At 61.8% G+C, this 25,019-nt stretch overlaps 5 protein-coding genes across 13 annotated transcripts; 2 read left to right on the forward strand and 3 right to left on the reverse strand.

Moving 5' to 3' along the window:
- Nucleotides 1-98: 98 nt before the first annotated feature.
- Nucleotides 99-4,651, reverse strand: LOC116788267 (aldehyde dehydrogenase family 3 member B1-like). Of its 2 annotated transcripts, XM_032690948.1 has the most exons (10): nt 4,487-4,651; nt 4,172-4,334; nt 3,313-3,423; nt 3,103-3,223; nt 2,909-2,994; nt 2,617-2,698; nt 1,976-2,362; nt 1,622-1,788; nt 1,345-1,444; nt 99-353 (listed from the first exon to the last, which is right to left on the reverse strand). In XM_032690948.1, exons 1-10 carry the CDS (start codon nt 4,585-4,587, stop codon nt 160-162), a joined length of 1,512 nt encoding a protein of 503 aa, XP_032546839.1. In that variant the 5' UTR covers nt 4,588-4,651; the 3' UTR covers nt 99-159. The 2 variants fall into 2 exon arrangements, with proteins under 2 accessions (XP_032546839.1, XP_032546840.1); XM_032690949.1 differs by lacking the exons at nt 4,172-4,334; nt 4,487-4,651 and adding an exon at nt 4,019-4,056 and having other exon boundaries at nt 3,313-3,425.
- A 151-nt stretch (nt 4,652-4,802) lies between these two features.
- Nucleotides 4,803-12,787, reverse strand: LOC116788257 (aldehyde dehydrogenase family 3 member B1-like). The gene is made up of 11 exons (XM_032690929.1): nt 11,674-12,787; nt 11,011-11,220; nt 10,494-10,656; nt 8,265-8,375; nt 8,056-8,176; nt 7,852-7,937; nt 7,581-7,662; nt 6,939-7,325; nt 6,554-6,720; nt 6,293-6,392; nt 4,803-5,338 (listed from the first exon to the last, which is right to left on the reverse strand). The coding sequence occupies exons 1-11, from the start codon at nt 11,859-11,861 to the stop codon at nt 5,145-5,147; spliced, it is 1,809 nt and encodes a 602-aa protein (XP_032546820.1). The 5' UTR covers nt 11,862-12,787; the 3' UTR covers nt 4,803-5,144.
- On the forward strand, nt 12,617-16,827 carry UNC93B1 (unc-93 homolog B1, TLR signaling regulator). Of its 7 annotated transcripts, none has more exons than XM_032690904.1 (11): nt 12,617-12,677; nt 13,484-13,586; nt 13,668-13,809; nt 13,889-14,042; nt 14,120-14,281; nt 14,346-14,469; nt 14,551-14,644; nt 14,732-14,856; nt 14,927-15,109; nt 15,182-15,455; nt 15,729-16,827. In XM_032690904.1, the coding sequence occupies exons 2-11, from the start codon at nt 13,503-13,505 to the stop codon at nt 16,421-16,423; spliced, it is 2,037 nt and encodes a 678-aa protein (XP_032546795.1). In that variant the 5' UTR covers nt 12,617-12,677; nt 13,484-13,502; the 3' UTR covers nt 16,424-16,827. The 7 variants fall into 7 exon arrangements, with proteins under 7 accessions (XP_032546795.1, XP_032546792.1, XP_032546793.1 ...); XM_032690901.1 differs by having other exon boundaries at nt 12,650-12,677; nt 13,457-13,586; XM_032690902.1 differs by having other exon boundaries at nt 12,652-12,682; nt 13,457-13,586.
- Nucleotides 16,828-17,023: 196 nt separating this feature from the next.
- On the forward strand, nt 17,024-19,718 carry MAX (MYC associated factor X). 2 transcript variants are annotated; one of them, XM_032691688.1, is made up of 5 exons: nt 17,024-17,144; nt 17,338-17,364; nt 18,138-18,245; nt 18,461-18,590; nt 18,874-19,718. In XM_032691688.1, exons 1-5 carry the CDS (start codon nt 17,049-17,051, stop codon nt 19,056-19,058), a joined length of 546 nt encoding a protein of 181 aa, XP_032547579.1. In that variant the 5' UTR covers nt 17,024-17,048; the 3' UTR covers nt 19,059-19,718. The 2 variants fall into 2 exon arrangements, with proteins under 2 accessions (XP_032547579.1, XP_032547580.1); XM_032691689.1 differs by having other exon boundaries at nt 17,028-17,144; nt 18,467-18,590.
- LOC116788279 (protein farnesyltransferase subunit beta-like) lies at nt 19,639-24,086 on the reverse strand. Its single transcript, XM_032690968.1, has 12 exons — nt 23,979-24,086; nt 23,007-23,071; nt 22,782-22,854; nt 22,448-22,539; nt 22,006-22,152; nt 21,845-21,928; nt 21,491-21,577; nt 21,284-21,413; nt 21,069-21,201; nt 20,863-20,974; nt 20,669-20,783; nt 19,639-20,173 (listed from the first exon to the last, which is right to left on the reverse strand). The coding sequence occupies exons 1-12, from the start codon at nt 24,057-24,059 to the stop codon at nt 20,063-20,065; spliced, it is 1,230 nt and encodes a 409-aa protein (XP_032546859.1). The 5' UTR covers nt 24,060-24,086; the 3' UTR covers nt 19,639-20,062.
- Nucleotides 24,087-25,019: the final 933 nt, after the last annotated feature.

A 25,019-nucleotide genomic window follows, 5' to 3' on the forward strand; every position in this document is an offset into this window, starting at 1 on the left:
TGGGATGGAGGGAGACGTGGGGGACAGGGGACTTCTGAGGTGAGCAGGGGTGCAGGGAGATGGAAGGGAAGCACACAGGATGTGAGGAAACACCTTTCATTGCACTTGGACACAACGGCCAGGGTTGGGGGGGATCCTTGGAACGGGACACAGGGACCCTCAGAGCAGGGTACAGCCATCCTTACGCGTCACCTTGGAAGCGGCCTGGATGATCCCAAATTTCTTCTGGCTGTAGGGGGGGTAGCGCGGGGCATTGAGGGGCTCCCGGCCCATGCTGCGCTTCAGGCAGCCACGGCAGTGGGAGAAGGTGTCGAAGGTGAACTTCCCGTGGTACATTCCCAGGCCGCTGTTCCCTGGAATACACAGCACAGGACCCCGGGGGGTGGCTGGATCTGGCCATCGTTTGGGTCAAAGAACCCCACAGTTAAGCTCCCAGCTCCATAAAAATGACACCCCATCTTCATCCAGCTGCTTTCCAAGCCGTGGATGAACTTCCCAGGCATGTGACCGAAACGGGACCATCAAGGTAACCCAGTGCACACCCAAATGGATGTCTGGAGAGGGAAGATCAGGCTGGGAGGTGAAAAGATTCCCAAAAACCAGTGGATCCATCAGTGGATTTCACCCTTTCAGGTAACACATTTAGCAACTGGAGGGGCATCACTGATGAGCTGGTGGCAGCAGCAAGATGCTCTCACCACATGAGCTTCCCTACCACAGGAATACCCTCCCAAACACATCCCATCCATGCTGGATCCAGCCCTGGATCCAGCACATGCTGCAAAGATTCTGGGAGCGGAGAGGGACAATGGTCAAGGTGGCTTTGGCAAGGTGGGACCCATCTCCAAGGAACCATGTCGAGAGGTGGAAGGTGGCCAGCCAGGAACAAGCACAGGAAAGGCAGGCAAGCTGCCAAAAAATAAGGAAATCCCCCTGTGTGTTGATAAAATATATGATATGATAAAATTTCATGAGTAATCCCGAGTTGGGATTCGAAGGGACCTTAAAGATTGTCCAGTTCCAACCCCTCTGCCATGGGCAGGGACACCTTCCACTAGATTGTGTTGCTCCAAGCCCCAGTTCTCAATCTTTTAAGCAAGACATTTCCACGGATACAGGGAACAGAGAGGTTGAGATAGGAAATACAGAGAGAAGGAACCTCAGGGTGCTCCACGTGTGTCCAGCAAAGCCAGAGCCCAAGGTGAAGCGAATGGCTCCAGGAGGAGAATTTCCCTATGGACCACTGAGCCCTCCGGAGCAGAGAGTTCCCCTTGAGACCCTTCCTGACCACGGGTGGGATCACACCTGGCTCCTGTTGGCCAGGACTGGGGGCTCTGGACGTACCAATCCCTCCAAAGGGCAGCGAGGTCAGCGTCACGTGCATTAGGGTGTCGTTGCCGCAGAAGCCACCGCTGCTCGTCCGCTCCAGGACCTGGTTCACCACCTGGGAGGGAGCAGAGAAGGTGGGAAGTGGGTCTCCAACCTCACTCCTGCACCTCCAGCTGCAATCCATCCCCCCTAACCAGGGCTGTGTGCTCTAAGGAAAATATCTGTAGCTCAGACATGGCTGGATACGCCTGCCAAGGAGCACAGGGCGGGTGCAGTCCTGGTGTCACTCTACCTTGTCACTGGAGGAGAAGGCATAGATGGCCAAGGGCCGCTCACGGCTGTTGATGAAGTCAATGGCTTCATCCACGTTGGCCACGACAACGATGGGCAGGATGGGCCCGAAGATCTCCTCCTGCATGACAGGGTCCGAGGGCTGCACATCCACCAGGATCGTGGGAGCTGCGGAGAAGAAACCCGACGGCACCAGCTGGGCACAGAGTTTGGAGATGACACCTTGGACCTCCTGCCAAGACCCAGCTCCTCTATGAAAGGACACCCTGCCAAGCACCCAAATCCTGTGGAAACCTCCACATGCCATATCTGCTCCATGCACGGACGAAGACGTGCGTGAGGCCCAAGCCCTCACCGATGTAGCGCTCGGCCTCGTCCGTCTGTCCCCCGATGGCCACGCGCCCGCTGCTCAGCAGCTTCCGCACCCGCTGGAACTGCTTGTCCCCCACAATGCGCCCAAAATCCGGGGATTCCTGGGGGTTGGGGCCGTAAAACTCTGTGATGGCCTCGCGCAGGGCGGGGAGCAGCTTTCCTTGCATCTCCAGGCTGCAGAGCAGATAGTCAGGCGCGATGCAGGTCTGCCCCGCATTGAAGAAGCGGCCCCAGACCACGCGCCGAGCCACGTTGGGTATGTCGCAGGTGTCGGACACGTAGCAGGGGTTCTTGCCCCCCAGCTCCAGCGTCACCGGGGTCAGGTGCTTGGCAGCGGCCGTCATCACGATCCGCCCCACTGGGGGGCTGCCTGTGGGCATGGAAAATGGGGGGCATGGGGACAAACCCACCAACCATTGCACTCCTCTGCCATGTGGCACCCTGGGGACAGAGCACACGCACTGAGTCCCACCAGACCTCGGACGCACGTCCCAGATCCTCCAACACATCCTGGCACCACAACCCCAAGCCAATCCCTGCCTTTTAGCAGGCGTGTCCGGAGGGAATCCCTCTTCCCGCTCACACCAAAGCCAGGCAGGGCTCTGCTCTGTCCCACAGCATTACCTGTGTAGAAGATGTAGTCGAACTTGTTCTCCAGCAGCCTTGTGCTCTCCTGCACACCCCCAGTCACCACAGCAAAGCAGTCCTGCAGGAGAACAGAACAGGTCCCCTCCTGTCACCATCTGTCCTCTCCAACAGCATCCTGGGATGCTGGGACACTTGCTCGGCACGGAGGAAGGAGGTCGGGCAGCTCATGGCACGAGAGATAGTGTATGGGTGGGCACAGGGCACAGCTCCAAGTGTGCAGGGGTAGGAACACCCCAGCCACGAGACAGGGATGGGGAGAGCATCTCACCTTGTCCAGGTAGCAGGGCAGTGCTTCTGCCACGAGTCTCTCGGTGTTCTTGGATATTTCTGAGGGTTTGATGATGACACAGTTCCCTGGGGGAGATCGAGAGGATGTTGGAGCAGTGACATGGTAGCAGCCAGCCCTTCTGGGGATGAAGTGCCTGGATCCTCCCGGCCAGGGGACTGTAAGGTGGGGCTCACCAGCAGCAATGGCCCCGATGAGGGGCCCCAGGATGAGGTAGATGGGGTAGTTCCAGGGCGCTATGATGAGCACCACCCCGTACGGATCCTTGCGGATGAAGGCCGAATCCAACCGGATCGCCTGCAGGACACCCACTACAACAGGTCCCATCCTGCACCACCATCCCACCCGGCTCTGCCTCCCGTCCTCTCCCTCTGCTTCCCTCTCACCAGAGGCCTGTCCACCTGCTCATCCTTCATCCAGTGGGACAGGTTGTTCAGGGTCTCGTGGAGCTCATTCTTGCACAGGAGTGTCTCGGATAATTCAACCTCAAAGGGCGGCTGGGGACACCGAGGACCTTACATGTCACCTCAGTGTGTCCTGCAGCACAGGGCAGCTCATATCCTCACACTCCATACTGCTTCCCCCAGGATCTGGGGACTGAAGCCCTGGAGCCTCCAAGTCCCATGGTGAACGGGCACCCCCCCCCCCAAGGATGCTGAGCACCCCCTGTGTCTGTGGCATGAGGTTTTTAAGCACTGACTGCTTAAAAAAAAAATAGGAAAACTGACGCAGGTCCCATTGATCCAGGCAGCAGGAAGGATGGGGAGGGAGGGTGTCCAAAGGAACTAGGTTGGAGAGCAGCAGACAATGAGCCCTGTGTGGTGGTGAGGCTCCAGCTGCAGAGCCACAGAGTGCAGCCACAGAGTCCAGGCTCGGAATGCGGCAGCCTGGGCAAGCCCTCAGGGAGTGAAGGGAGTGACAATTCAGTGGGAAGCCCGGCCAGGGAGCAGGGATGAAACTGCCCAGGAAATAGGGAAACAGAGGCTGGTAGGTGCGGGAATGGCTATCGATGCCGAGAGGCTTCTCACAGCCCCCTCTGCCCACGTCAGGGCAGGGACAAGCTCTGCACGGGGACTGGGACATGCTTCCCGTCACTCTCCCAACTCCAGACGCTGCGAGCCCGGGTCGGAGTCCATTTGGGGGTGGAGTACTCAGAGGGAGGAGGACACAGCGCCCTCAGCCGGGGTGGGGGAGCCCTGCGGCTCCTCCAGCCAGCAGGTCCCCCCAGTTCCCGGCCCCTCTCACCTTTCCCATGTCCGCAGCGGTGGCCTCCAGGATCGCCTGCTTCTTCTCATCCAGGAAGCGTCCCAAGGCTTCCAGCTGGGCCACGCGGTATTCCACGGGCCGTGTCTTCCTGGAGAGCCAGGATGCCCGCAGGTGGCTCACCAGCCCTGCGTAGGGGTTCCCGCTGTGGGGACAGGGGCGTCAGGGGGACCCCCAGCCCCATACCAGCTCCTCCAAGTTCTGCATCACCCTATCCTGTTATCCAGCTGCTGCTCCAGGGAGAGGACAGAGCACCAGGACCCCTCCTGCCGCCCCTCTATCCCACCACACTCTTACCTCATGGCATCACCATCCACACTCCCCTTCCCACCATCACCCTCAGGGGCTCTCCCAGCCCCGCTCCCAGCAGGCTGCAGGAAGACACTGTCGGTCTCCATGGTCCCACAGGAGCAACACAAGGGTGGTTGCACCCGGGCTGCCAACTGCAGCTTCCTCCTTCTCTGGAGGTGTCCAGAGAAGGGCGGTTGCCAGCTTCCTGCCCTGCCCCTTGGCTGCCTGCATATCACTGCTGGCTCCATTCCAGCCAAATCCAGCCCAGGGCATCTCCCAGCACCCCCCAAACCGGAGGACAGAGGCACGAAGAGAGGCAGGAGAGAGCTCAATGCAAAGTCTTTACTATAGGCAGAGTTACATGGAGGAAAGAGCGACAGTGAGGAGAAGGAGGATCATCCCCAAGGAAAGGTCCATGTGATGGGAGATGGGGCTGATGGGACCATTTCTCCACCAGGAAGAGGAAAAAGAGTTTCTGGGCCGTTTCAGCTGCGTCCAGGGAAATGGTCCAGAGCAGAGGCCACAAGCGTGCAGGAGGGGGCATCCATCCCGGCTGTCCAACGCGCTCCAGCGAGGCAAAGGACACGGTGAGGATCGGGGGGACAGTCCTGGTTCTCCACACCGACTCCGTGCGTGGAGACCCTCGGAGCAGGACGTGGGACCCTCAGAGCAGAGTGCAGGTGCCCCTGCGCTTGACCTCGAAGGCGGCCGTGAGGAGCCCCAGTTTCTGCTGGGTGTAGGGCGGGTAGCGCGGGGCGTTGATGGCCTCCAGCCCCATGCTCCGGTGCAGGCAGCCCCGGTGGTGGGAGAAGGTGTCGAAGGTGAACTTCCCGTGGTATCTTCCCAGGCCGCTGTTCCCTGGAACACACAGGACAGGTCCATGCTCAGGATGGGACTCTGCTCCTGATGACACCCGCTCTGAGCATCAACACAAGGGGAAAAAACCCCCCACAGGCTTTTCTCTGCTGAGCAACACAGACATGGTGGAGGAATTCCATCCTTCCCAGTGCCTCCTCCAGGTCTATGGATATGCAATCCTACCAATCCTCCTGCAGCTCAGCAGCTTGGAGGCCTCAGCATCTCATTTTTACCCACCTCCACTTATCTACACAAGCTTTGTTGGGTCTACAAGCCTTGATTTCCCTCCGTGATGCTCCTCTGTATCTCCTCATGGTTGAAACTGTTCCATCTTCTTCCTGAAGCTCTTAAAACCTGAAGCCACATTGGCAACACCAGTTCTCCCAATTCCTGTGGCTGGTTTAACTGGAGGTTGAGTCCAGTGACTTCCCGTCTCACCCCAGTGACTTCAGCCCATTCACCTGCTCTAAAGTGGCTTTAGCTGATAATTGGAGGTGGTTGGTCTGAATCATTCCCAATTAAGATAAGTTACGGAATGGGAAGTACCAATTATTGTTTGCTGAGCCACAGGCAGGTGAGGAATTAATTGTCAAGGTGTTTCATTATGTCTGACTCAGCCACCAGCTCTGACAGAGATACTGAGAAGGGGCACCACCAAAGGGAGGGATTTATCCCAGAAATATTTTGGGGAGAGATGAGGAGATTGGGAATTATTCTGGAGAACAACACTCCTGTATTCCTGCATCCCTGGACCATGCTGCAGCAAAGGCCCAGGGCTGAGTGACCTCGCTTTTCACTTGAGAAAACAAATTGCACCAACCCAGAGAACAAAAACTTCCTCTTTTCCGAGGAGGATCTCCAAGGTTCCATAAGAGGTTCTCCAAGTATTTATCAGTTCCTACTCTTCCTAAGAGGCAGAATGAAGTTGGTCAGGCCTGGGGGCTCTGGACATACCAATCCCTCCGAAGGGAAGCGAGGTCAGCGACACGTGCATCAGGGTGTCGTTGCCGCAGAAGCCGCCGCTGCTCGTCCGCTCCAGGACCTGGTTCACCACCTGGGAGGGAGCAGAGAAGGCGGATGAGGGTCTTGCACTTGGCAAACGTCACCCAATTCATCCATTAAATGTTCCCAGAGTGTTCCCTCCAGAGTGCATTCGGGTGGCTGTCGGAGCGGTGCCTGATTTTCCTCCCCACCTGCCCTCCTCCATGGACTCACCTTGCTGTCACAGGAGAAGGCGTAGATGGCCAAGGGCCGCGGCCGCGCGTTGATGAAGTCAATGGCTTCATCCATGTTGGCCACGACGACGATGGGCAGGATGGGCCCGAAGATCTCCTCCTGCATGACAGGGTCCGAGGGCTGCACGTCTGCCAGGATCGTGGGAGCTGCGGAGAAGAAACCCGACGGCACCAGCCGGGCACAGAGTTTGGAGATGACCCCTTGGACCTCCTGCCAAGACCCATCTCTAAGCACCCAATTCCTATGGAAACCTTCCCTGAACTTCATTTCCCTCTAGAGCCCCCCCTTCCCATGTGAGGCCCTCTCCACACGCCATATCTGCTCCACGCACAGACGAAGCCGTGCGTGAGGCCCAAGCCCTCACCGATGTAGCGCTCGGCCTCGTCCGTCTGTCCCCCGATGGCCACGCGCCCGCTGCTCAGCAGCTTCCGCACCCGCTGGAACTGCTTGTCCCCCACAATGCGCCCAAAATCCGGGGATTCCTGGGGGTTGGGGCCAAAGAACTCCACGATGGCCTCACGCAGGGCAGGCATGAGCTTCTCCTGCATCTCCAGGCTGCAGAGCAGGTAGTCAGGCGCGATGCAGGTCTGCCCCGCGTTGAAGAAGCGGCCCCAGACCACGCGCCGAGCCACGTTGGGTATGTCGCAGGTGTCGGACACGTAGCAGGGGTTCTTGCCCCCCAGCTCCAGCGTCACTGGGGTCAGGTGCTTGGCAGCGGCCGTCATCACGATCCGTCCCACCCGGGGGCTGCCTGTGGGCATGGAAAATGGGGGGGATGGGGACAAACCCACCAACCATTGCACACCTCTGCCATGTGGCACCCTGGGGCCGGAGCACACACACTGAGTCCCACCAGACCTCAGACGCACGTCCCAGATCCTCCAACACATCCTGGCACCACAACCCCAAGCCAATCTCTGCCTTTTAGCAGGCGTGTCCGGAGGGAATCCCTCTTCCCGCTCACACCAAAGCCAGGCAGGACTCTGCTCTGTCCCGCAAGACATACCTGTGAAGAAGATGTAGTCGAACTTGTTCTCCAGCAGCCTTGTGCTCTCCTGCACACCCCCAGTCACCACAGCAAAGCAGTCCTGCAAGGGAATAGGATACCTCCTGTCAGCATCTGTCCCCACCAACAGCATCCTGGGATGCTGGGACACCGGCTGGGTGTGGAGAAAGGAGGTTCAGCACATGGAAGATACGTAAGGTTGGGGTTGCGAAGCAGGGTTGAGAACACCACGGCCCGGGAACAGGGACAAGGACAAAGAAGAGCTTCTCACATTGTCCAGGTAACAGCTCAGCGTTTCAGCAACGAGTCTCTCGGTGTTCTTGGATATCTCTGAGGGTTTGACAATGACGCAGTTCCCTGGGGGGAGATCAACAGGACATCAGCACAGTGACACGGTGACAGCCAGCCCTTCTGGGGATGAGACTCCGGCACTGCCAGGATCCTCTGGGCCAGGGGACTGTAAGGTGAGGCTCACCAGCAGCGATGGCCCCGATGAGGGGCACCAGGAAAAGGTGGATGGGGTAGTTCCAGGGTGATATGATGAGCACCACCCCGTACGGATCCTTGCGGATGAAGGCAGAGTCCAGCTGCATCACCTGTGAGAATGTCCACGACCTCAGCGCTGCCCTTCCCACCAGCAACCCCTTTTCCCTGCCTTCCCTTTTCCTAGAGCTTCCCTCTTACCAGATTCTTGTCCACGTGCTCGTCCTTCACCCAGTGGCACAGGTTGTTGAGGGTGACGTTGAGCTCGTTCTTGCAGAGGAGGATCTCGCTGAAGTAAGCCTCAAAGGATGGCTGGGGACAGACATCACAAAATGTCACCCCAACGCCAACCCCGTCACCTCAACACTGACCCCAACATGGACTCCGTCACTCCAACACAGATCCTGGCATCGACTCAGCCACCCCAACACTTACCTCGTCACCCCAACACTGACCCTGTCACCCCAGGAGGCGTCTCCCCCCTCTTCCAAGCATGAAGAGCAGGAGAAGCTCTTAAGCAGAAGTTGCCATCACCCCCTGTAACTCCCAGAGAATATCAGTGTCCTGGAAATTTTATGAAAATAGGTATCTGACCAGAGGAAAAGAAAACCAAAACTAAAACTGAACATTTTCATGATATTGAACAAATTCCTGAGCTCAGCACTGTGAACCAGCAACAGAGCCCCAAGCCAAGAGGACACAGAGCAATATCACTGGAGCTCCAGAAGAGCTGGTTCTCGTGCCAAAGGCAGCTCCACACTGCTGCCCTGGGATGGGACAGTACTCTTGCATTCCAAGCACTTGGATACTCAAGCTGGAAGCAGAGCCTGGAGCTCCCTCCTGTGCCTGTGGACAAAAGCTGAACTTAAGACCTTGATTAAAGGGAAATACAAAGAACTACAGCTTAATTAAACCCCTCAAGATGGAGAAGTGGGTCCTCTCCATAGCCATGGAGCACAGATCAAGATCAGGAGAACTGTGAAGGCACCAGGGATAACCCAGCAGGCTCAGAGGAGCCCCTTCATGACTGTGGAGAGCCAGAGGAGCAAAGCTCCTGTGCTGTGACACCATATTTTGGAGTCCTCCAACTCCAAAACATCCCTGGATTGGAGCCTTCCTCCCATCCCCACACTACTTTGGGGTTGGGAAGGCTGGTTGTTGATTCCCACAATGTTCCACCACCCCAAAACACCGGTGCCAGGAGGTGTGAGGACCGTCCCGGACGTGAGAGCTCAGCAGGCACGTGCGATAATCTGGTGAAGCAACGGGGCTGCTCTTGGTCTGGGATTACAGTTGCATCACCACTAAGAGGAAAATGATGGGTCATTAAGGGTTTTGATGAGATATGAAGGTTGTGAGATGGGACATTAAGTCTGATGTCATCCAAGTGCTGCTGATCATCAGCACCGGAGAGAAACTGGTGTCGCTGGAGGTGAGGCAGCACCTCAGGTACGTAAGGACAGGTGAAGTGTCCATCCAACTATGAGGGCCTGGCTGCATAACAAGCTCATTACTAGACAACCAGATCTAATTAGACATAATTAAGAGAAGTGATGGACACACTCGGAGCACTGATGCCTATCGAGGCCTGGCTGAAAGAGAAGGACTCGCCCCCAATAAACAAGGCAATTAGGAGCCTTGGAAGATGGCAGGACATGGAAGGATGTGGCTGAGGGCACAGGCTGCTGTGCTGAGGCAGGACAAAGAGGTGAGGATCCTATCATGGAACCCTGGAATGGTTTGGGTTGGAAAGGACCTTAAAGCTCATCCAGTGCCACTCCCTGCCACAGGCAGGGCCTCCTTCCACTAGACCAGGTTGCTCCAAGCCCTGTCCAACCTGGCCTTGAACACTTCCAGAGAGATGAGCTGAGACCACTAAAATTATCCATGGTGGGGATGCTTCCGCTTCGTCAGTGGATTGTCCAAGACCTCCTGGCATTCTGCAATACCCTGGGCCACATCCAGGTCCCTGCCCATGCTACTGTGCCAGTGAAACCAGTCCCTGTAAGGCTCTGGGAATGTGCAGCGCCAGCACCTTGCACAATGCCAGTAATACCAGGTGTGCTGGGAGCACCCCAGGATATCACCCTCTGTGGAGCTCACACAGACCCCCACATGGGGGCTGGATGTGTGGGGGGACACAGAGGGTGAAACGCTCCCACTTCACATCAGCCAAGGTGGCCTTTGCCCAATTTCAGGGCACCAGGGATGGGATCAGCAGCACAGTCCCTCCGCTGTCCCTGGATCTGAGGGGACCCACCACCTGTGGATGCGCCACACCAGCCCTGAAGCACACCTAGAGGGACACAGGTCACTGGAGAGGAGATACCCCATGCCTTGACCCCCATGAGGATGCAACAGCCAGACAAAGGGGCATGAAGGACCCCAAAGACATGATGACAGTGCCCCTGAATCCCAGCCCGCTCTCACCTTGCCCATGTCCGCAGCGGTGGCCTCCAGGATCTCCTCCTTCTTATCATCCAGGAAGCGTCCCAGGGCCTCCAGCTGGGCCGTGCGGTATTCCAAGGGCCGTGTCTTCCCGGAGAGCCAGGATGCCCGCAGGTGGCTCACCAGCCCAGCATAGGGGTTCCCGCTGCAGGGATGGAGGTGTCAGAGGGACTCCAGCCCCATCCCAGCTCTTCAGAGCATCATGTCACCCCAGATCCATGTCGTCCCATCCCAGCATCGAACTGGAGCCCCAGATTCTCTGGGGACAGGGCAGGGAGTCCACACACTTGTGTTTTTCCCTTGCTGCCGGGAGCAGCCCAACACGGCACTGTTCCTGGCAGATCCCACCTTCTCCCTTGGGCCATGCTGGAAGGTGGTGGCCCACAGATCCCAGACTTGTCCCCCACCACAAACCTGGGGTCCCCATTGTACTGGCACTACCACAGCCCCCCCAGCCCACCCTCCTGTCTCCCTCCTGTCCTCAGCCTCTTGTTCTCACCTTACAGTGCTGCAGACCAACGGCACTGGTCCCTTCCCGATCCCACTACCTCCACTGCACCCAGCAGCTTTCCCAACGTCTTTGCCGGGATCACTGCCCGCGGTGCTGCACCTGCCGTAGCCCAGGGGCTGCTGCCCGGGGGGCTCGAGGGGCTGCTGCATGCCAAGCTGTTGGAAGGAGCTGCCGGTCTCCATGGAGAGTGTGGTGGTGCTGGGGAGAGACAGGGGTGGTTTACACCGGGATTGAAGCGCAGGAGCTGCCGGCTCAATCCCAAGAGGAGTCACCTGCCTGCGGCACCTTTGAAGGGCGGTTTGGTGCTCGGGGCCGTCCTGGTTGTCGGGGTGACTCAGCCCGGTGCTGCTGCCTGAGGCCCCGGGAGATGCCTGAGATTCCCGGGATGACTGCCAGCCTCTGGACACTGACCTGCCTGGGCTTCTCACCTGATGTGGGGTCACCCATGGGGACCTCAGGGACAAGACATCCCCAAATCTGGGGGACAGAGCTGCAGCCCCACATCTGTCCTCCCATTCCTCTCCGTGCCCAAGGCACCCACCCCCTTCCTCGAGGGAACCCCCCAAATGCCTCACAACCCCCACCTGCATGGGGGATGCTAAGGGGGTGCCCCGCAGGGGATGCCAGTTTTGGGGATTCCGCAGTGCCTACCTTGGGAGCTGCGCAGGGGCTGCAGGAGCACGAGTCCAGGTGGGCACTGCTGAGGCTCGGGGGCCCCTAAATGCTGTGGGGCCAGTGGCTGGGCCCCACGGCCAGGGGCGGGCAGGATTGGGCCCCGCCTCCATGGGGCTGGCAGTGGGGACAAGGGCTGGGATAGGATGGGATGGGACCTCCCCCATAGGACAATGGCACTGGGGAACTCCCACAGCCACCAAACCACCACCATGAACCTTGACCCATTGGGACCCCACAGACACAAATCACCCCGCTCCCAGGACCACCCTGACCCATTGGAACCCCACAGACACCCCTCGTCCTGTTCCCAGGACCACCCTAACCCATGGGGTCCCATAGACAGCCCTCATCCTACTTCCCTACTTTCACAACCAATAGACACACATCATCCTGCTCCCAGGACCACCCTAACCCACGGAGTTCCCACTGACACTCCTCATCCTGCTCCCAAGACCACCCTAACCCACGGAGTTCCCACTGACACTCCTCATCCTGCTCCCAGGACCATGCCCAGGAAGGTCCCTTTCCCCCTGGCACTCTAGGGTGGCTACCCTTGCCTGGGGTATGAGGGGCCCTCAGGATGGGTGCTGCCCCTGCCCCACTGCCATGACCCTTCTGGGGCTGTTCCCCACATATCCCACTCATCCTGTAGGAACCAGCACCCTTGTAAGAATCCCACGTCAAGAATCCCCCGCTACCGGCTGGGTCAGATCCTGCCCTGAAGATGTCACCCCTTCCTGCCCTGCCCATGTCCCCCCACCCTGCCTCGGGGCACCCTGCCATGCCACGCACCCGGGCACGCTCCTGGCCCTGGCTTTGGGGTGACAAGCAGGGCAGGCAGTGCCCCATACCCCCAGACTGGGGTGTCCCCCCGCCCAGGCATTCTGGCACATCCCCCGGGCCGGGAAGGGGAAGCGAGAGTGCCCGGGACCAGCACTCAGTGCCACGGGGCACCCCGCGGAGGCAGCACCCAGCCCGGGGTCTGGTGGGAGCGCCGGGGAGGCTGCGGGGGTACAGGGGGGCTGGGGAGAGGAGTTTACGGGGGTTTGAGGGCTCCTGTGCAACGGGGGAGCGATGGGTGCGGGGGGGTCAGGGTACTGTGCAGGGGGGTCAGGGTCATGGGTGCTGCGGGGGTCGGGGTGCTGAGGGCGGGTGCGGGCAGGGACCGGGGTGCGGGAGCCGGGGGGAAATCCGGGACACGAGAGGTGCGGGGGTGGAGTGGGGGGAATCTGGGAGCGGCTCCTTTAACCACCCCCGTCCCGCCCGCCCCGTCCGTCCGAAAGAGGAAGCGGCGACCGCCCCGCCCCGGGAGGCTCTGGCACCGGGTACCGGGACGGGGGTCGGGGCGCCGGGGGGGTGCGGTGGAGGCTGGGGGTGCTGGGCCTGGGGGTGCAGTTCTGGGGGGTACAAAGCTGGGAGGGGGGGGGTGCAGTGCTGGGTTCAGGGGTGCAGGGTGTAAGCGTGCAGAGCACGTGGGTGCAGAGTGCCGGACACGGGTGCAGGATTTGGGGGTGCGAGTCATGGGTTCAGGATCTGAGGGTGCTGGGTACGTGGGTGCAGGGGTTGGGTTAGGGGTACAAGGACTGGGGGTACAAGTCACAGGTGCAGGTCTGGGGGTGCATCTCTCAGGATGCAGAGCACATGGGCACAGGGTCTGGGGGTGCTGGGCACAGGGGTGCAGAGTCAGGGGGTGCAGGGTCTGGGTGTGAAGGACACAGAGGTGCAAGACACATGGGTACAAGACTTGGGGTGCCAACAGGTTCCCCCCCATCCTGGCACCATCCAGGGTCCCCCCAGAAGCAGTGATGGAGAAGGACCCCGACTGCTGCCAAGATGGAGCCAAGATGGTGCCAGGTGCTGGGCTGGGCACTGAGGGGACAGAGACACAGGTGAGGCCAGGGGAGGGAATGGGGGGGTGGGCAGGCCTGTGGTGGCCATACCCAAGGTCTGACTACCGGGATCACCTGTAGCTGGACGATTTTGTGGGTGCTCACCCCGACTACAATGAGGAGGAGGAGGAGCAGAAGTACTTCCGCCGCAAGCGTCTCGGTGTCATCAAGAATGTGGTGGCCGCCAGTCTGGCGGGCACCCTCACCTACGGCGTATACCTGGGTACGGGCACCTCCCAGGGGTCCCCAAAACAATCCGGGGTGCTCAGAGCACACGGTGACCGCCCCTGGACCCCCCGCAGGCCTGCTGCAGATGCAGCTGATCCTTCACTATGACGAGACCTACCGGGAGGTGAAGTACAGCAACATCCAGCTGGAGGACATCGACCACAAGGTGCTGATGGGCATCAACGTCACGCCCGTGGCGGCGCTGCTCTACACACCCATCCTCATCAGGTACGGCCCCGCCGCGCTCCCGGCTGGCACGGTGCACTGGCACGGCCGCCCACACTGCCCGCTCCTCACCCCGGCAGGTTTTTCGGCACCAAGTGGGCCATGTTCCTGGCAGTGGGCATCTACGCCCTCTTCGTCTCCAGCAACTACTGGGAGCGCTACTACACCTTGGTGCCCTCCGCCGTGGCCATCGGCATGGTCATCGTGCCCCTCTGGGCCTCCATGGGCAACTACATCACACGGTAGGCATCGGGTGGGCGGGTGGGGGGCAGGGGGGGATGCCGGCTGACCTGCTGTGCCGTGCAGGATGGCCCAGAAGTACTACGAGTATGTCAACTACAAGGAGGAGCAGGAGAAGGTGCGGGCACCGCGGGACGCTTGCAACGCCTACATCATCATCTTCCAGACCATCTTCTACTCCTGCTTCCACGTGAGCGCTGGTGGGATGGGCGGGATGGGCAGGGGGGCCGCACCGGCAGCGCTGAGCCTGCCCCCCCTCTACATCTCGTAGTTGAGCTTCGTCTGCGCTCAGATGCCCATGGTCTTCTTCCTCAACAACTACCTGTACCAGCTCAACCACACGCTGTTTGCAGTGAAGCACTGCGGTGAGGCCACGGGGGCGCGAGGCGGCAGCGGGAGCCTCTATCCCCCACCCTGCTGGGGTTAACTGTGGTGTGTGCCCCCCCTGGCAGGGACCCTGAGCCACGGCACGCTGCCCGGCTTCAACAAGACAGTGCTGCAGAGCCTGCCCCGCAGCGTCAACCTCATCGTGGTGGAGAGCGCGTTGATGGCCGCCGCCTTCCTCGCCATGCTGGTGGTGAGTGCCAGGTGGGAGGGGACCGTGCCAGGCTGGGCGAGGGCAGCACCTCACCTTTGGCACTCGGCAGGTGCTGTTGCTGTGCGGCGCCGCGTACCGGCCCATGGAGGAGATCGACATGCGCAGCATCGGCTGGGGCAACATCTTCCAGCTGCCCTTCAAGCACATGCGGGACTATCGCCTGCAGCACCTCCTGCCGCTCTTCATCTACAGCGGCTTCGAGGTGCTCTTTGTCTGCACCGGATTCTCCCTGGTAGGACCTGGGATGGGGTGTGGGGGGGTGAGGGAGCGGGGCCATGCGATGCTGAGCCCGCCCTCGCTGCAGAACTACGGCGTGTGTACCCTGGGGCTGGAGAAGTTGGCGTATCTCCTCATGGCCTACGGCTTCTCTGCCTCGGTGTGCTCCAGCCTGGCCCTGAGCATGCTGCGCCTACGCCGGCAAATCCCGCTCCTGGCTGGGGCCGTCATCCATGCCGGACTCCTGGTGCTGCTCTTCTGCTGGGCGCCGGAGCCCCGGCAGCAGGCACAGGCACCGCTGCTCTACTTCGTTGCCGCGCTCTGGGGCACGGGCAGCACCCTCAACAAGACCGGAATCAGCAGTGAGTGGTGGGGGAAAAAAAACAGAACAGCCTTGGTGGTCCCCAAAATGTCTCCGTTATCCCGAAAGCACCATCGGTGGTGGTCCCAAAAGCAGCCTTGGTGGTGCCCAAAATGCCTTGGCTGCCCCCAGCTTCTCCACATGTCCTCTCCCCACTCACCCTGGCACCACGACCTGGCACTGCGGGACACACCCACTGTGGTTGTCCCGTTGTCCCCCATGCCAAGGGGACCACGGCACGGGAAGGGGGCGCTGATTCTGGTCTCTGCCGCAGTCCTCCTGGGAATGCTGTACAAGAACAAGGAGCGCCAAGACTTCATCTTCACCATCTACCACTGGTGGCAGGCCCTGGCCATCTTCGCCGTCTACCTGTGGTCCGGGCTGCCCATGAAGGTGAGCCCCAGGTGCGCCTCAGCCCAGCCCTGGGACGTTCCAAGCTCTCTGGATCCCAAACCTCGCTGTGCCGCAGGCCAAGCTGTCCATGCTGCTGCTGACGCTGGTGGTGGCGGTGGGGACGTACCTGTGGATGGAGCGGAAGCTGGCACGGCGTGTGGAATACCGGCTGCCCCGCCTGCCGCGCCCACGCCACAAGCCCTGCGGGTACCGCTACCTGGAAGAGGACAACTCGGACGAGACCGGCTCCGAGGACGGCGGGGACCAGCAGGATGGCAGGGAGAGCCCGGCAGGGGCTGCCCGCGGCGACGAGCAGCCCAGAGAGGGCGGGGAGCAGCTGGGATAGGGACAGCCTGGCCCCGCCCTGCCCTCAGCGCCGAGCGGGGCCATTGCCCTCCCTGGGGATGCCCCAACCCCCCCCCCAGTGGGCCCCAAACCCCCTCAGGTCAGGCTTGCAGCCCCCCCAGCAAAGCAGCCCACAGTGCCCCCAGGTCAGGTCCGCAGGCCCCCAGACTGACCTGCAGACCCCCAGGGAGGCTCACAGACCCCCAGACTGTGGTACAGACCCCCAGGTAGACCCGCGGCCCTGCAGGTCATGCCCACAGTCCCCTAAGCTGGGGTGCAGCCCCTCAGACAGAAGCACAGCACCCCAGCCCAACCCTGAACCCCCCCCCCAGGGCAGGCCGACAGTCCCCCCCGGGCAACCCTGTACCCTCCTGGGCAGACCCACAGACCAGGGCCACAGCCCCCCTTGCTAAACCTGCAGCCCTCCAGGCCAACCTGCAGCCTCCCCCCCGCCATTGTCCTGCAGCACTCAAAGCAGACCTGCAGCCCCCCGGACCGATTCCACAGCCCCCCTCGCTAAGTCTGCAACCCCCATGCCGGCCTCATAGACAACCCCCCCCACACACACACACACGCCTCTCCATCACAACCCCGAGCCCTCCCACCCCCCTTTTCCCTCAATAAACCCCCTCCCTCCGTCCGTCCGTTCCGCGCTCACCTCCTCCATCCAAGGCTGCGCGCCGCCCTCCTCGACGCCCTTTTATAGGTCGGGACTACGACTCCCGGCGTGCAACGCGCTGCGCGCCGGAAGCTGTAGTCCCAACCGGAAGAAGCTCCTGCCGCTCCACACCAAACCACAACTCCCGTGGTGCCTTGCGCCGCCCGGCGCCATTGCTGCCCGCAGCGCCCCCCGCGCATGCGCGGTGCGGGCTGTTGTTGTGGCGGCGCGGCCCGCGGCTTCACCCGGGCGGGAGCGATGAGCGACAACGATGACATCGAGGTGGAGAGCGACGTGAGTTGGGTCCCCGGTCCCGGGACAGCCCCGCGGTAACCCCCCCTGCAGTCGTTCCCCGCCCTAGGAGCGCTGGGAATGGGGTAACGTTTGGTTTGTGTGTGTTCTTCCCTCATATGGCGGCGCCCCCCCCTCCACCATCTTCTTCCTCTTCCTCTTCTTCCTCCTCGTCGTCCGGGTCGGGGCTCCTCAGGAGGAGCAGCCGAGGTTCCAGTCCGCGGTAGGTCGCTGGGGGACCCCCTCCGCAGCCCCCCCCCGGGATCGGGAGCACGTGGGTGGGGGTGTGAGGGGGGGATCTGGGGAGGGGGTGACACGGAAGGGGATCGGGGGAAACGAGGTCTTGGGGAGGGGGAAGGTGGATTTGGGGATGTCCTGTGGGGTTCTTCTTGAGGGGGACGCACGTTTGGGGCTGGGGTCTGCCGGGAGCTGTGTCACACAGGGGGATCTGCGGGGCCGGGAGTCTTGTGGGGGAAAAGGGGTTTGGGGGTGTGCTGCGGGGATGGGGATGTTATGGGGAGGGTCGCCAGTGGGGTTGCGGGACTTGTGGAGAGGGATGTGGGGCTCTTTGGGGCAGGAGGAGTGCGGGGTCTTTTGGGGTAAAATGGGGGAGTCTGGGAGGGGGGAATGTGTGGGGCTGTGTCATTTTAGGGGGGTGTGGGGCCGTATTTGGGGGGTATTGGAGGGGTGTACTATACGGGGGGTTGGCAGAGGGGGGCTTGTGCCTGGTTGTTTTGGTGGTGGGGAAACCACGTTCCAGGGCGAAGGTGCTTTAACCCCCCTCCGGAGCCCGGGGCTGCCCCGGCAGCAGGAAGCCGGGAAAACCGAAAGCACCGGGAGCCGCCTCCTTCCCCGCCCTCGCGGCTAAGCCGGCGGCGTCACGGCCGCGGAGCCGCCCCAGGGGCGCAGCCGGGCTCCCACAGCGCTTCCCAGAAGGAATTCTGGGGGTGCAGGTGGTGGCCCCCCCCCAGTGCCACCCCTGTCCTCCCCTCCTAGGCCGACAAACGGGCTCATCACAACGCGCTGGAGCGCAAGCGCAGGGACCACATCAAGGACAGCTTCCACAGCCTGCGGGATTCCGTGCCCTCGCTCCAGGGAGAGAAGGTGAGTTTATGGAGCGTGCTGGGAGCACGGACACGCGCCCACCCAGAGTCCAGGCTTCGTGTTTTGGGACATTCCCAAGGCTCTGTCCCACCATGGGAGTCCATAGTGAAGACCAGAGCCAGGCTGCGGAGCCAGGGTGGGATGAGGCAGATGAAATCCCATGGTTTTTCCACCGGACTAGGTCTTTATCTTGCCTCTGGCTTTTCCCACTATTGCAACAGGCATCCCGGGCCCAAATCCTGGATAAAGCCACAGAGTACATCCAGTACATGCGCCGGAAAAACCACACACACCAGCAGGACATCGACGACCTCAAGCGGCAGAACGCGCTGCTGGAGCAGCAAGGTGGGAGCTGGGATCCGATTGGAGATGGGGTCTGGCAGGGTCTGGGGTCCAGGAGCTGGGGTCCAGCAGGGGTTGGGATCCAGGAGCTGGTGGGAGCCGGGGTGTGGCAGGAGCCGTGATGCGGGATCCCATGGGAGCTGGGGTGTGGCAGGAGCCGTGATGCGGGATCCCATGGGAGCCGGGGTGTGGCAGGAGCCGTGATGCAGGATCCCATGGGAGCCGGGGTGTGGCAGGAGCTGTGATCCCAGGGGCCGGGCGCAGGGTGACCGTGCCGTCCCCGCAGTGCGTGCGCTGGAGAAGGCCCGCTCCAGTGCCCAGCTCCAGGCCAGCTACCCTGCGGACAACAGCCTCTACACCAACCCCAAGGGCAGCGCCATCTCCGCCTTCGACGGCGGCTCCGACTCCAGCTCCGACTCGGAGCCCGACGAGCCGCAGAGCAGGAAGAAGCTGCGCATGGAGGCCAGTTAGGCCCCCCCGGCGGCCCCCAACCCGCGGCAGGACTCGCTCCCTCCGCTCCTAGAAGCTCTCGGACTGCAGCTTTCCAGCCCTCCCCGGCCCCTTCCCTGCTCCTACCGCGCCGGCCCCGGGGGGAGCCGGTCAGGCCGAGCTGAAAGACTTGGGGGTGGTCAGGGAGATCCCCCTATTGCTGCCCCCCCCTCCGCTAATGACCCCCCCTCCCTTGTCCCTCCTGGTTTTATAGGAGCATTTCTATTTATAGCCGGGGACCAGCGCAGTCCGGAGCGGGGAGGAGCCGGGCAGCCCCCCAAAAAAAGGGAGCAAGTACTGGGGGGGGGTCTCCCTATTTATTTTCTCCGTGTGCAAACTCCACCTGCCCGAGTCGGCGGAGCACGACCTGGCACAGAGCCGGGCTTGGGGGGTCCTGTCCCCCCCCTCTTCCTCCTCCTCCTTTTCCCCTCCTTTGGCCCCTTCCCACCTCCGTGGCATTATCCAAACTCCAGTGGCCCGTCCCTGCCCCGTAGGTGCCCGTTTTCCCCCCATTTTGATGCCATTCCATGGATTTAAGGTATGTTGTACATACTGCCCAGAGTTGTCTTGCAAGTTAAGGCTTCCCTTTACTATAAGACTATAAATAATAAAAAAAAAAAAGCCAAAATTCCACTTAATTTATCTTCCCCTGTGGTCACCGCGTGTTCTTGGAATGAGGGAAGTGGTGCCACCAGAGCCGGACACGGTGTCGCCTCCTGCCCCGTGTCCCCAGGGCCCCCAGCACACGGCAGGGTGTCACTTCTGGTTTATTGATGCCAAAAAGCTCTGCCACAGCCCGTGTCCCACCTGGCTCCGGCCGGGACGGCAGCGGGACGCGCGGCCCGGGCAGGCTGGGTTTTGGTATTGCTAGCACCCTGAGGACCTCGCTGTGCCGGCCAGGCCACCACGCCACGGGATGGGCTGGGCTGGGCTGGGCTGCACACTCTGGGGCTGTGGGACCCCCAAGCGGCAGCGGGACACCCCCCCTAGTCGGCAGTGGGTGCCGGATCCAGGCTGGGCACGGGATACTGCAGGAAGTGCATCACTGCCCTCGCCACCTTCTCTGGGGCGATGTTGTAGACGGGGTGTGTGGGCTGCTGTGGGAGAGAGGGAGAGAGGGATGGAAGAGGTTAGTCATGGAATTCTAGAGGGGTTGGCATGGGAAAGGGCCTTAAGTATCGTGTAGTCCAACCCAGTGTGGGCAGGGACGCTTCTACCAGACTGGGTTGCTCCAAGCCCTGTCCAACCTGGCTTTGGACGCTTCCAGGGATGGGGCAGCCACCGCTTCTCTGGGCAACCTGTGCCAGGGCCTCAGCACCCTCACAGGGAAGAATTTCTTCCCAATTTCCCATCTAAATTTCCTCTTTTTCACTTTGGAGCCATTCCTCTTATCCTGCACTCCTTGTCCAAAGCCCCTCTCCAGCTCTCTGGGAGTCCCTTTAAGCACTGGAAGCGGTTCTAAATTCTCCCTGGAGCCTTCCCTTCTCCAGGCTGAATCCCAGCTCTCTCTACCTCCATCGGATCCGCGTTTCCCGGCGCTGTGGAGCCCTGGAAGTTCAGCCCTGCCCTCCCCAGCAATGTCCAGCACCTACCAGGCAGTTCTCAGGGATACCCAGGACCACCTCGTTGTGGAGGTCTCCGCTTCCGAAGTGCTGGGCAATGGCCAGCCCGCTCAGGCAGTAGCAGGTGTGGTAGAAATCCCGGGATCTGCGCTCAGGGACATATTGGGATGCTGAGGGGGAGCCCGGGGGGGGGTGGGCAGCCCCGTGTTCCCCCTGTCACTCACTTTCCTGGCTTATCCAGCAGCCCCCCGGCCGGGCACTGGCAGCACAGGAGGATGTATTCCTGCAGTGCCAGCTGGTCGAACATCCAGTGCGCCATGCTCAGCGCTGTGTCACCTGGGAGGAAAACCCGGAGGAGAAACACCAGGAGGAGGTGTCAAATCCCTGGAGATGCCATTCTGGGGAGCACAGGAAGCCCATGGCAACTCACCCCTGGCATGGAGTGCCCGATGGAGCAGGGGCAGGAGCCCGGCTTGCCAAAAGGAGTAGCACCCGTCCACCAGCTTGTTGCAGCGGCCCTGGAATCCGCCCTCGAAGCACATCTGCCGCCCGGTCACCCAGTGCTGCGGGACGATCAGAGCCAGTGTGGGATCAGGGATCGCCAGTGGGACGGGACACCCCGTGCCCCGGGCAGGGATCACTCACCAGCAGGCTCCGGAGGTTGAGCAGATGCTCCTGCTGGAGGATGACCAGCGCGGCCATGCCGCAGAAGGTGTAGCCGCCGTGCGCCTCCATGCCCGGCACGCCGCCGATCCCGCCCTCCCAGTTCTGGCACCTGTGGGAGCAGGGTCAGGGTGGCACCGGTGCCGGGAATGCCATCCCGTGTGCCCCACCCCCGTCCCCAAATCTCACCTGGCGATCCACTCGGCCGTCCCGGAGAAGAGCGCGGGCGTCAGGATGTTGGTCAGCGAGGCCACTGAGGCGGCACAGTAGGCACTCCTGCGGGAAAAGGGTGCTCAGGGATGTGGGAAAAGGGCACGCAGGGATGCGGCACCCGCTCCCTGCTGCAGCTCTGGCTCCCCGAAATTACACTGGCTCCCCAAAACAGCACCAGCTGCTGACACCAGCCCCGTGCTACAGCACCCCAAAGTAGCTCATCGCCATGGCACCAGCTCCCCAAAACGATACCGGCTCCCAAAATCATCACCAGCTCCCAGCACTGGCTCCCCAAAAGTGCCCCAGCCCCCCAAAACAGCCCTCACCCACCTGACATCCACCTCTCCACCCACGTGCATGAGGAAGGAGCCATCCGGCTGCTTCAAAGAGTACAGGTATTCCAGGAGCTTCTTCCTGCAGGAGCCAGCGGCTGTGAGGGAAGGGGAACACACCTCCCATGTCCCCCCCCCCAGCTCCCCCGGCCCCCAGACCTGTCGATGATGCCGAAGGCCTCCTCGGTGCCGATGATGCAGAGCGCGTTGACGGCGGCGTAGGTGGGGGCGAGGTGGGGGTGCTGCCCGGGACCCCCTCCAAATCCACCCTGGGGGCTCTGGCAGCGCCTCAGGAATTGGCAGACGCTGCAGGAAAGTGGGCAAGGGGCTCGTCGTTACCTGTGCCGCCCCGGCAGGGCGATATGTCCCCTCCCAGCCCCGTGAACCCCCGCCGAGGCCAGAGCCGGGGGTGTCACCCCCCCATCTCTGCCGTCACGAGGGAGCCTCCGGAAGAATGGGCGGCATTGACGGCGACAGGGAGACAAAGCGCTCCTTTGCTCCAGGGACAGCGGGAGGTGGCACCTCCGGAGTCACGCGGGTGGCCCGTGGGGACGCTGGCCATGGCAGGGTGGGGGTCCCCTCCCTGGCTCCCACCACTTACTCAGAGGCCACCGACTCCGGGATGGGCTCATCCAGCAGCTCCAGGCTGTGCAGGATCCAGTAGCAGAGCCAGGGGCGGCTGGCATCCAGACACTGAGGGGACAGAGGGGACAGTCAGGCAGTGGCACTGGACATAGGGTGCTGCAGGAGCAGGCAGGAGTGAGGGGACAGGAAGGAGAACCCCCGGAGCATCACTGCATCCCACGAGCACACAGGGAATGCTGTGTCCACTCTGGGGCTGGAAAACCCCCAGTGACAATCCCGGTGACAGCCCCAGGGTGAGAGGTTCACCCCAGCCAGCGGCTCCAGGGCGGGATATCCAGCATTCCCGGTACCTCGTAGGCTTCGGTGAGCTGCCGGAGGCCTCTCTTCAGGTAATGGAAATGCTTCTCCCGCTGCAGGACGTACCTGGGAGACAGGGAGGACAGGGATGAGCAGGCAGGGTGGCCTGGAAAAGCAGGGGGGCAATGGTAGGAGAGGCAGGATCCCACCACAGCCGGAGGCGTTGCTTTTTTTTGCTATAGGAGTTATTTAAGTATATCGGGAACTCTGGGACTCACTGCGAGGAGTGATGGTTTGTCTTGTAGGCATCATAGACCTCCTGCACAATGTCCTCCACTTTAGACTTGGAGGGGAAAGAGGGAATAAAGACTGTGGTGAGCTCTGGGAAGCGGCTCCGCACATCCCAAAATGATCCCCACTGAGCCCCCCCAGCTTCTACCCCATCCCAGGGCTTTATCCGACTCATGGCCCCGTCTCATCCAGTAAAACCAAAGTGGGAGCTGCCAGGAGCTTTGTGCCCCGAATTATGCCAGAGTCCAGCACCATGTGGTGCTGCTTTACAAATCCAGCTGGAGTTTGGTTCATCCTGGGACCCACATGGAAAACACGCTCCTCCCACTCACGCTGGGATAACCAGGGACTCCAACACCCCCGACCCAGGACCCAGGGTAATCCTCCAGGAAACACCCCAGGATCGGCCTCAGGGTTTGGGAGGGGCAGCCTCTCACCCACATGCATGGCACTGTGTCCTGCCAGGATGGAACTGAGCACGAATCCCAAGGATTGGGAAACCAGCAGTCACTTTTTACCCCGTCCCGGCACCCAGGGGAGCTGCCAGCGGCTGGATCAGGACAGAGGGCGGGAGGAGGGTCTGGCTGCCCCCGCCCAGGACCTCTCACCCGCCCCGAACTAGTTCTGGGGGACGTGTCACAGCCCCCGTGGGTGTCCCCCGGGGGCTGCAGCGGCTGGTGGGTGGCAGCACCCCCCGAGCCCCCCAAAACCCACCCCCGGGTGACCGAGGTGGGTGTGCGGCCAGCGGCTGGCGTGGGGAAACTGAGGCAGGGACCAGCCGGTCCCAGGGCAGCCCGGCACCCCACACACCAGCCCCGCGGCACCGCAGCGCCACGGCAGCCCGGCACCCCCAGGGCCGACCCCGCACCCCACTCCCGCTGCAGCCCGGCGACCACACTCTTGGGCCCTCCCAGAGCCCCGTGGCCGAGCCCCGCAGCGGCCCCCCGAGCCCCGCACACCTGCTCGGCGGAGGTGCAGGTGCGCAGCCCGTCGTCCCGCAGCCGCCGCCGCCCGCCGGGCCCGGGGGCCGCTCCCGCCATTGCGGCCCGCGGGGAGCGGCGACGGCGGCCGGGAGGGGACAGGGGGCCCCGCCCCCCGACACGCCCCGCCCACTTGGCCCCGCCCCTTCCCCGCCCGGCCCCGGCGCGCATGCCGGGAGGGCGGCTGCGTCATCGCGGTGTGACGTCATGCATGACGTCACCGCCGAAAGCCATGATTTGGGATTCTGGAAGGGAGCTCGTCCGGTGCCAACCCCCTGCCTTGGGCAGGGACACCTGCCGCCAGGACAGGTTGCTTCAAGCCCCATCCAGCCTGGCCTTGGACACTCCCAGAGATCCAGGGGCAGCCACAGCTTCTCTGGGAAATCAATTCCCGTGCCTCACCACCCTCACAGTAAAGAATTTGTCCCTAATATCCCATCTAAATTTCCCCTTTTCCACTTTGGAGCCATTCCCCCTTGTGCTGTCCCTCCAGGCCCTCGTCTCAGGTCCCTCTCCAGCTCTCCTGGAGCCCCTTTAGGCACTGCAAGGAGCTCTGAGATCTCCCTGGAGCCTTCCCTTCTCCAGACTGGACACCCCTAGCTCTCTCCCAGCCTGTCCCCAGCCCTCGGAGCATCTCCATGGCCTCCTCTGGCCCTGTGTCCAGCAGCTCCATGTCCTTCCCATGCCAAGGACTCCAGAGCTGGGCACAGTGCTCCAGGTAGGATGTCACCTGAGCAGGGCAGGACAGGATAATCTGCCCTCGCCTGCTGCCCTCACTGCTGGTGGCACAGCCCGGGACACCACTGGCTTTCTGGGCTGCCGGGTCATATCCAGCCTTGCATTCCCCAGCACCCCCAAATCTCTCTCCTCTGGGCTGCTCTCCATCCCATCACTCCCATCCCACACTGATCCCGGCAGTTGTCCCGATCCATGTGCCAACTCTGCCCTTGGCCTCATTGACCACCATGAGGTTCCCATGGGCCCACCTTTGTCCAGGCCCCCCTGGATGCCATCCCATCC

The sequence above is a fragment of the Chiroxiphia lanceolata genome, chromosome 6, assembly GCF_009829145.1.
Source record: "Chiroxiphia lanceolata isolate bChiLan1 chromosome 6, bChiLan1.pri, whole genome shotgun sequence".
NCBI lineage: Eukaryota > Metazoa > Chordata > Aves > Passeriformes > Pipridae > Chiroxiphia > Chiroxiphia lanceolata.

What these genes read in the sequence shown, in the direction of transcription:
- LOC116788267 (XM_032690948.1), bottom strand. Translation starts at nt 4,587, where the DNA reads ATGGAGACCGACAGTGTCTTCCTGCAGCCTGCTGGGAGCGGGGCTGGG. An exon ending in AGCAGGTGGACAGGCCTCTG is followed by an intron (nt 3,224 to 3,312) that starts GTGAGAGGGAAG and finishes GGTGTCCTGCAG; the next exon opens with GCGATCCGGTTGGATTCGGC. An exon ending in CGACTACATCTTCTACACAG is followed by an intron (nt 2,363 to 2,616) that starts GTAATGCTGTGG and finishes CCATGCCCACAG; the next exon opens with GCAGCCCCCCAGTGGGGCGG.
- LOC116788257 (XM_032690929.1), bottom strand. Translation starts at nt 11,861, where the DNA reads ATGGGGGAGGTCCCATCCCATCCTATCCCAGCCCTTGTCCCCACTGCC. An exon ending in CGAGGCCGAGCGCTACATCG is followed by an intron (nt 6,721 to 6,938) that starts GTGAGGGCTTGG and finishes TCTTCTCCGCAG; the next exon opens with CTCCCACGATCCTGGCAGAC. An exon ending in CCTTCTCCTGTGACAGCAAG is followed by an intron (nt 6,393 to 6,553) that starts GTGAGTCCATGG and finishes GCTCCCTCCCAG; the next exon opens with GTGGTGAACCAGGTCCTGGA.
- UNC93B1 (XM_032690904.1), top strand. Translation starts at nt 13,503, where the DNA reads ATGGAGAAGGACCCCGACTGCTGCCAAGATGGAGCCAAGATGGTGCCA. An exon ending in TCTTCTACTCCTGCTTCCAC is followed by an intron (nt 14,470 to 14,550) that starts GTGAGCGCTGGT and finishes TACATCTCGTAG; the next exon opens with TTGAGCTTCGTCTGCGCTCA. An exon ending in CCTTCCTCGCCATGCTGGTG is followed by an intron (nt 14,857 to 14,926) that starts GTGAGTGCCAGG and finishes GGCACTCGGCAG; the next exon opens with GTGCTGTTGCTGTGCGGCGC.
- MAX (XM_032691688.1), top strand. Translation starts at nt 17,049, where the DNA reads ATGCGCGGTGCGGGCTGTTGTTGTGGCGGCGCGGCCCGCGGCTTCACC. An exon ending in CCTCGCTCCAGGGAGAGAAG is followed by an intron (nt 18,246 to 18,460) that starts GTGAGTTTATGG and finishes TTCCCACTATTG; the next exon opens with CAACAGGCATCCCGGGCCCA. An exon ending in CGCGCTGCTGGAGCAGCAAG is followed by an intron (nt 18,591 to 18,873) that starts GTGGGAGCTGGG and finishes CCGTCCCCGCAG; the next exon opens with TGCGTGCGCTGGAGAAGGCC.
- LOC116788279 (XM_032690968.1), bottom strand. Translation starts at nt 24,059, where the DNA reads ATGGCGGGAGCGGCCCCCGGGCCCGGCGGGCGGCGGCGGCTGCGGGAC. An exon ending in AGCTCACCGAAGCCTACGAG is followed by an intron (nt 22,540 to 22,781) that starts GTACCGGGAATG and finishes CTGTCCCCTCAG; the next exon opens with TGTCTGGATGCCAGCCGCCC. An exon ending in CTGCTGGATAAGCCAGGAAA is followed by an intron (nt 20,784 to 20,862) that starts GTGAGTGACAGG and finishes CCCTGAGCGCAG; the next exon opens with ATCCCGGGATTTCTACCACA.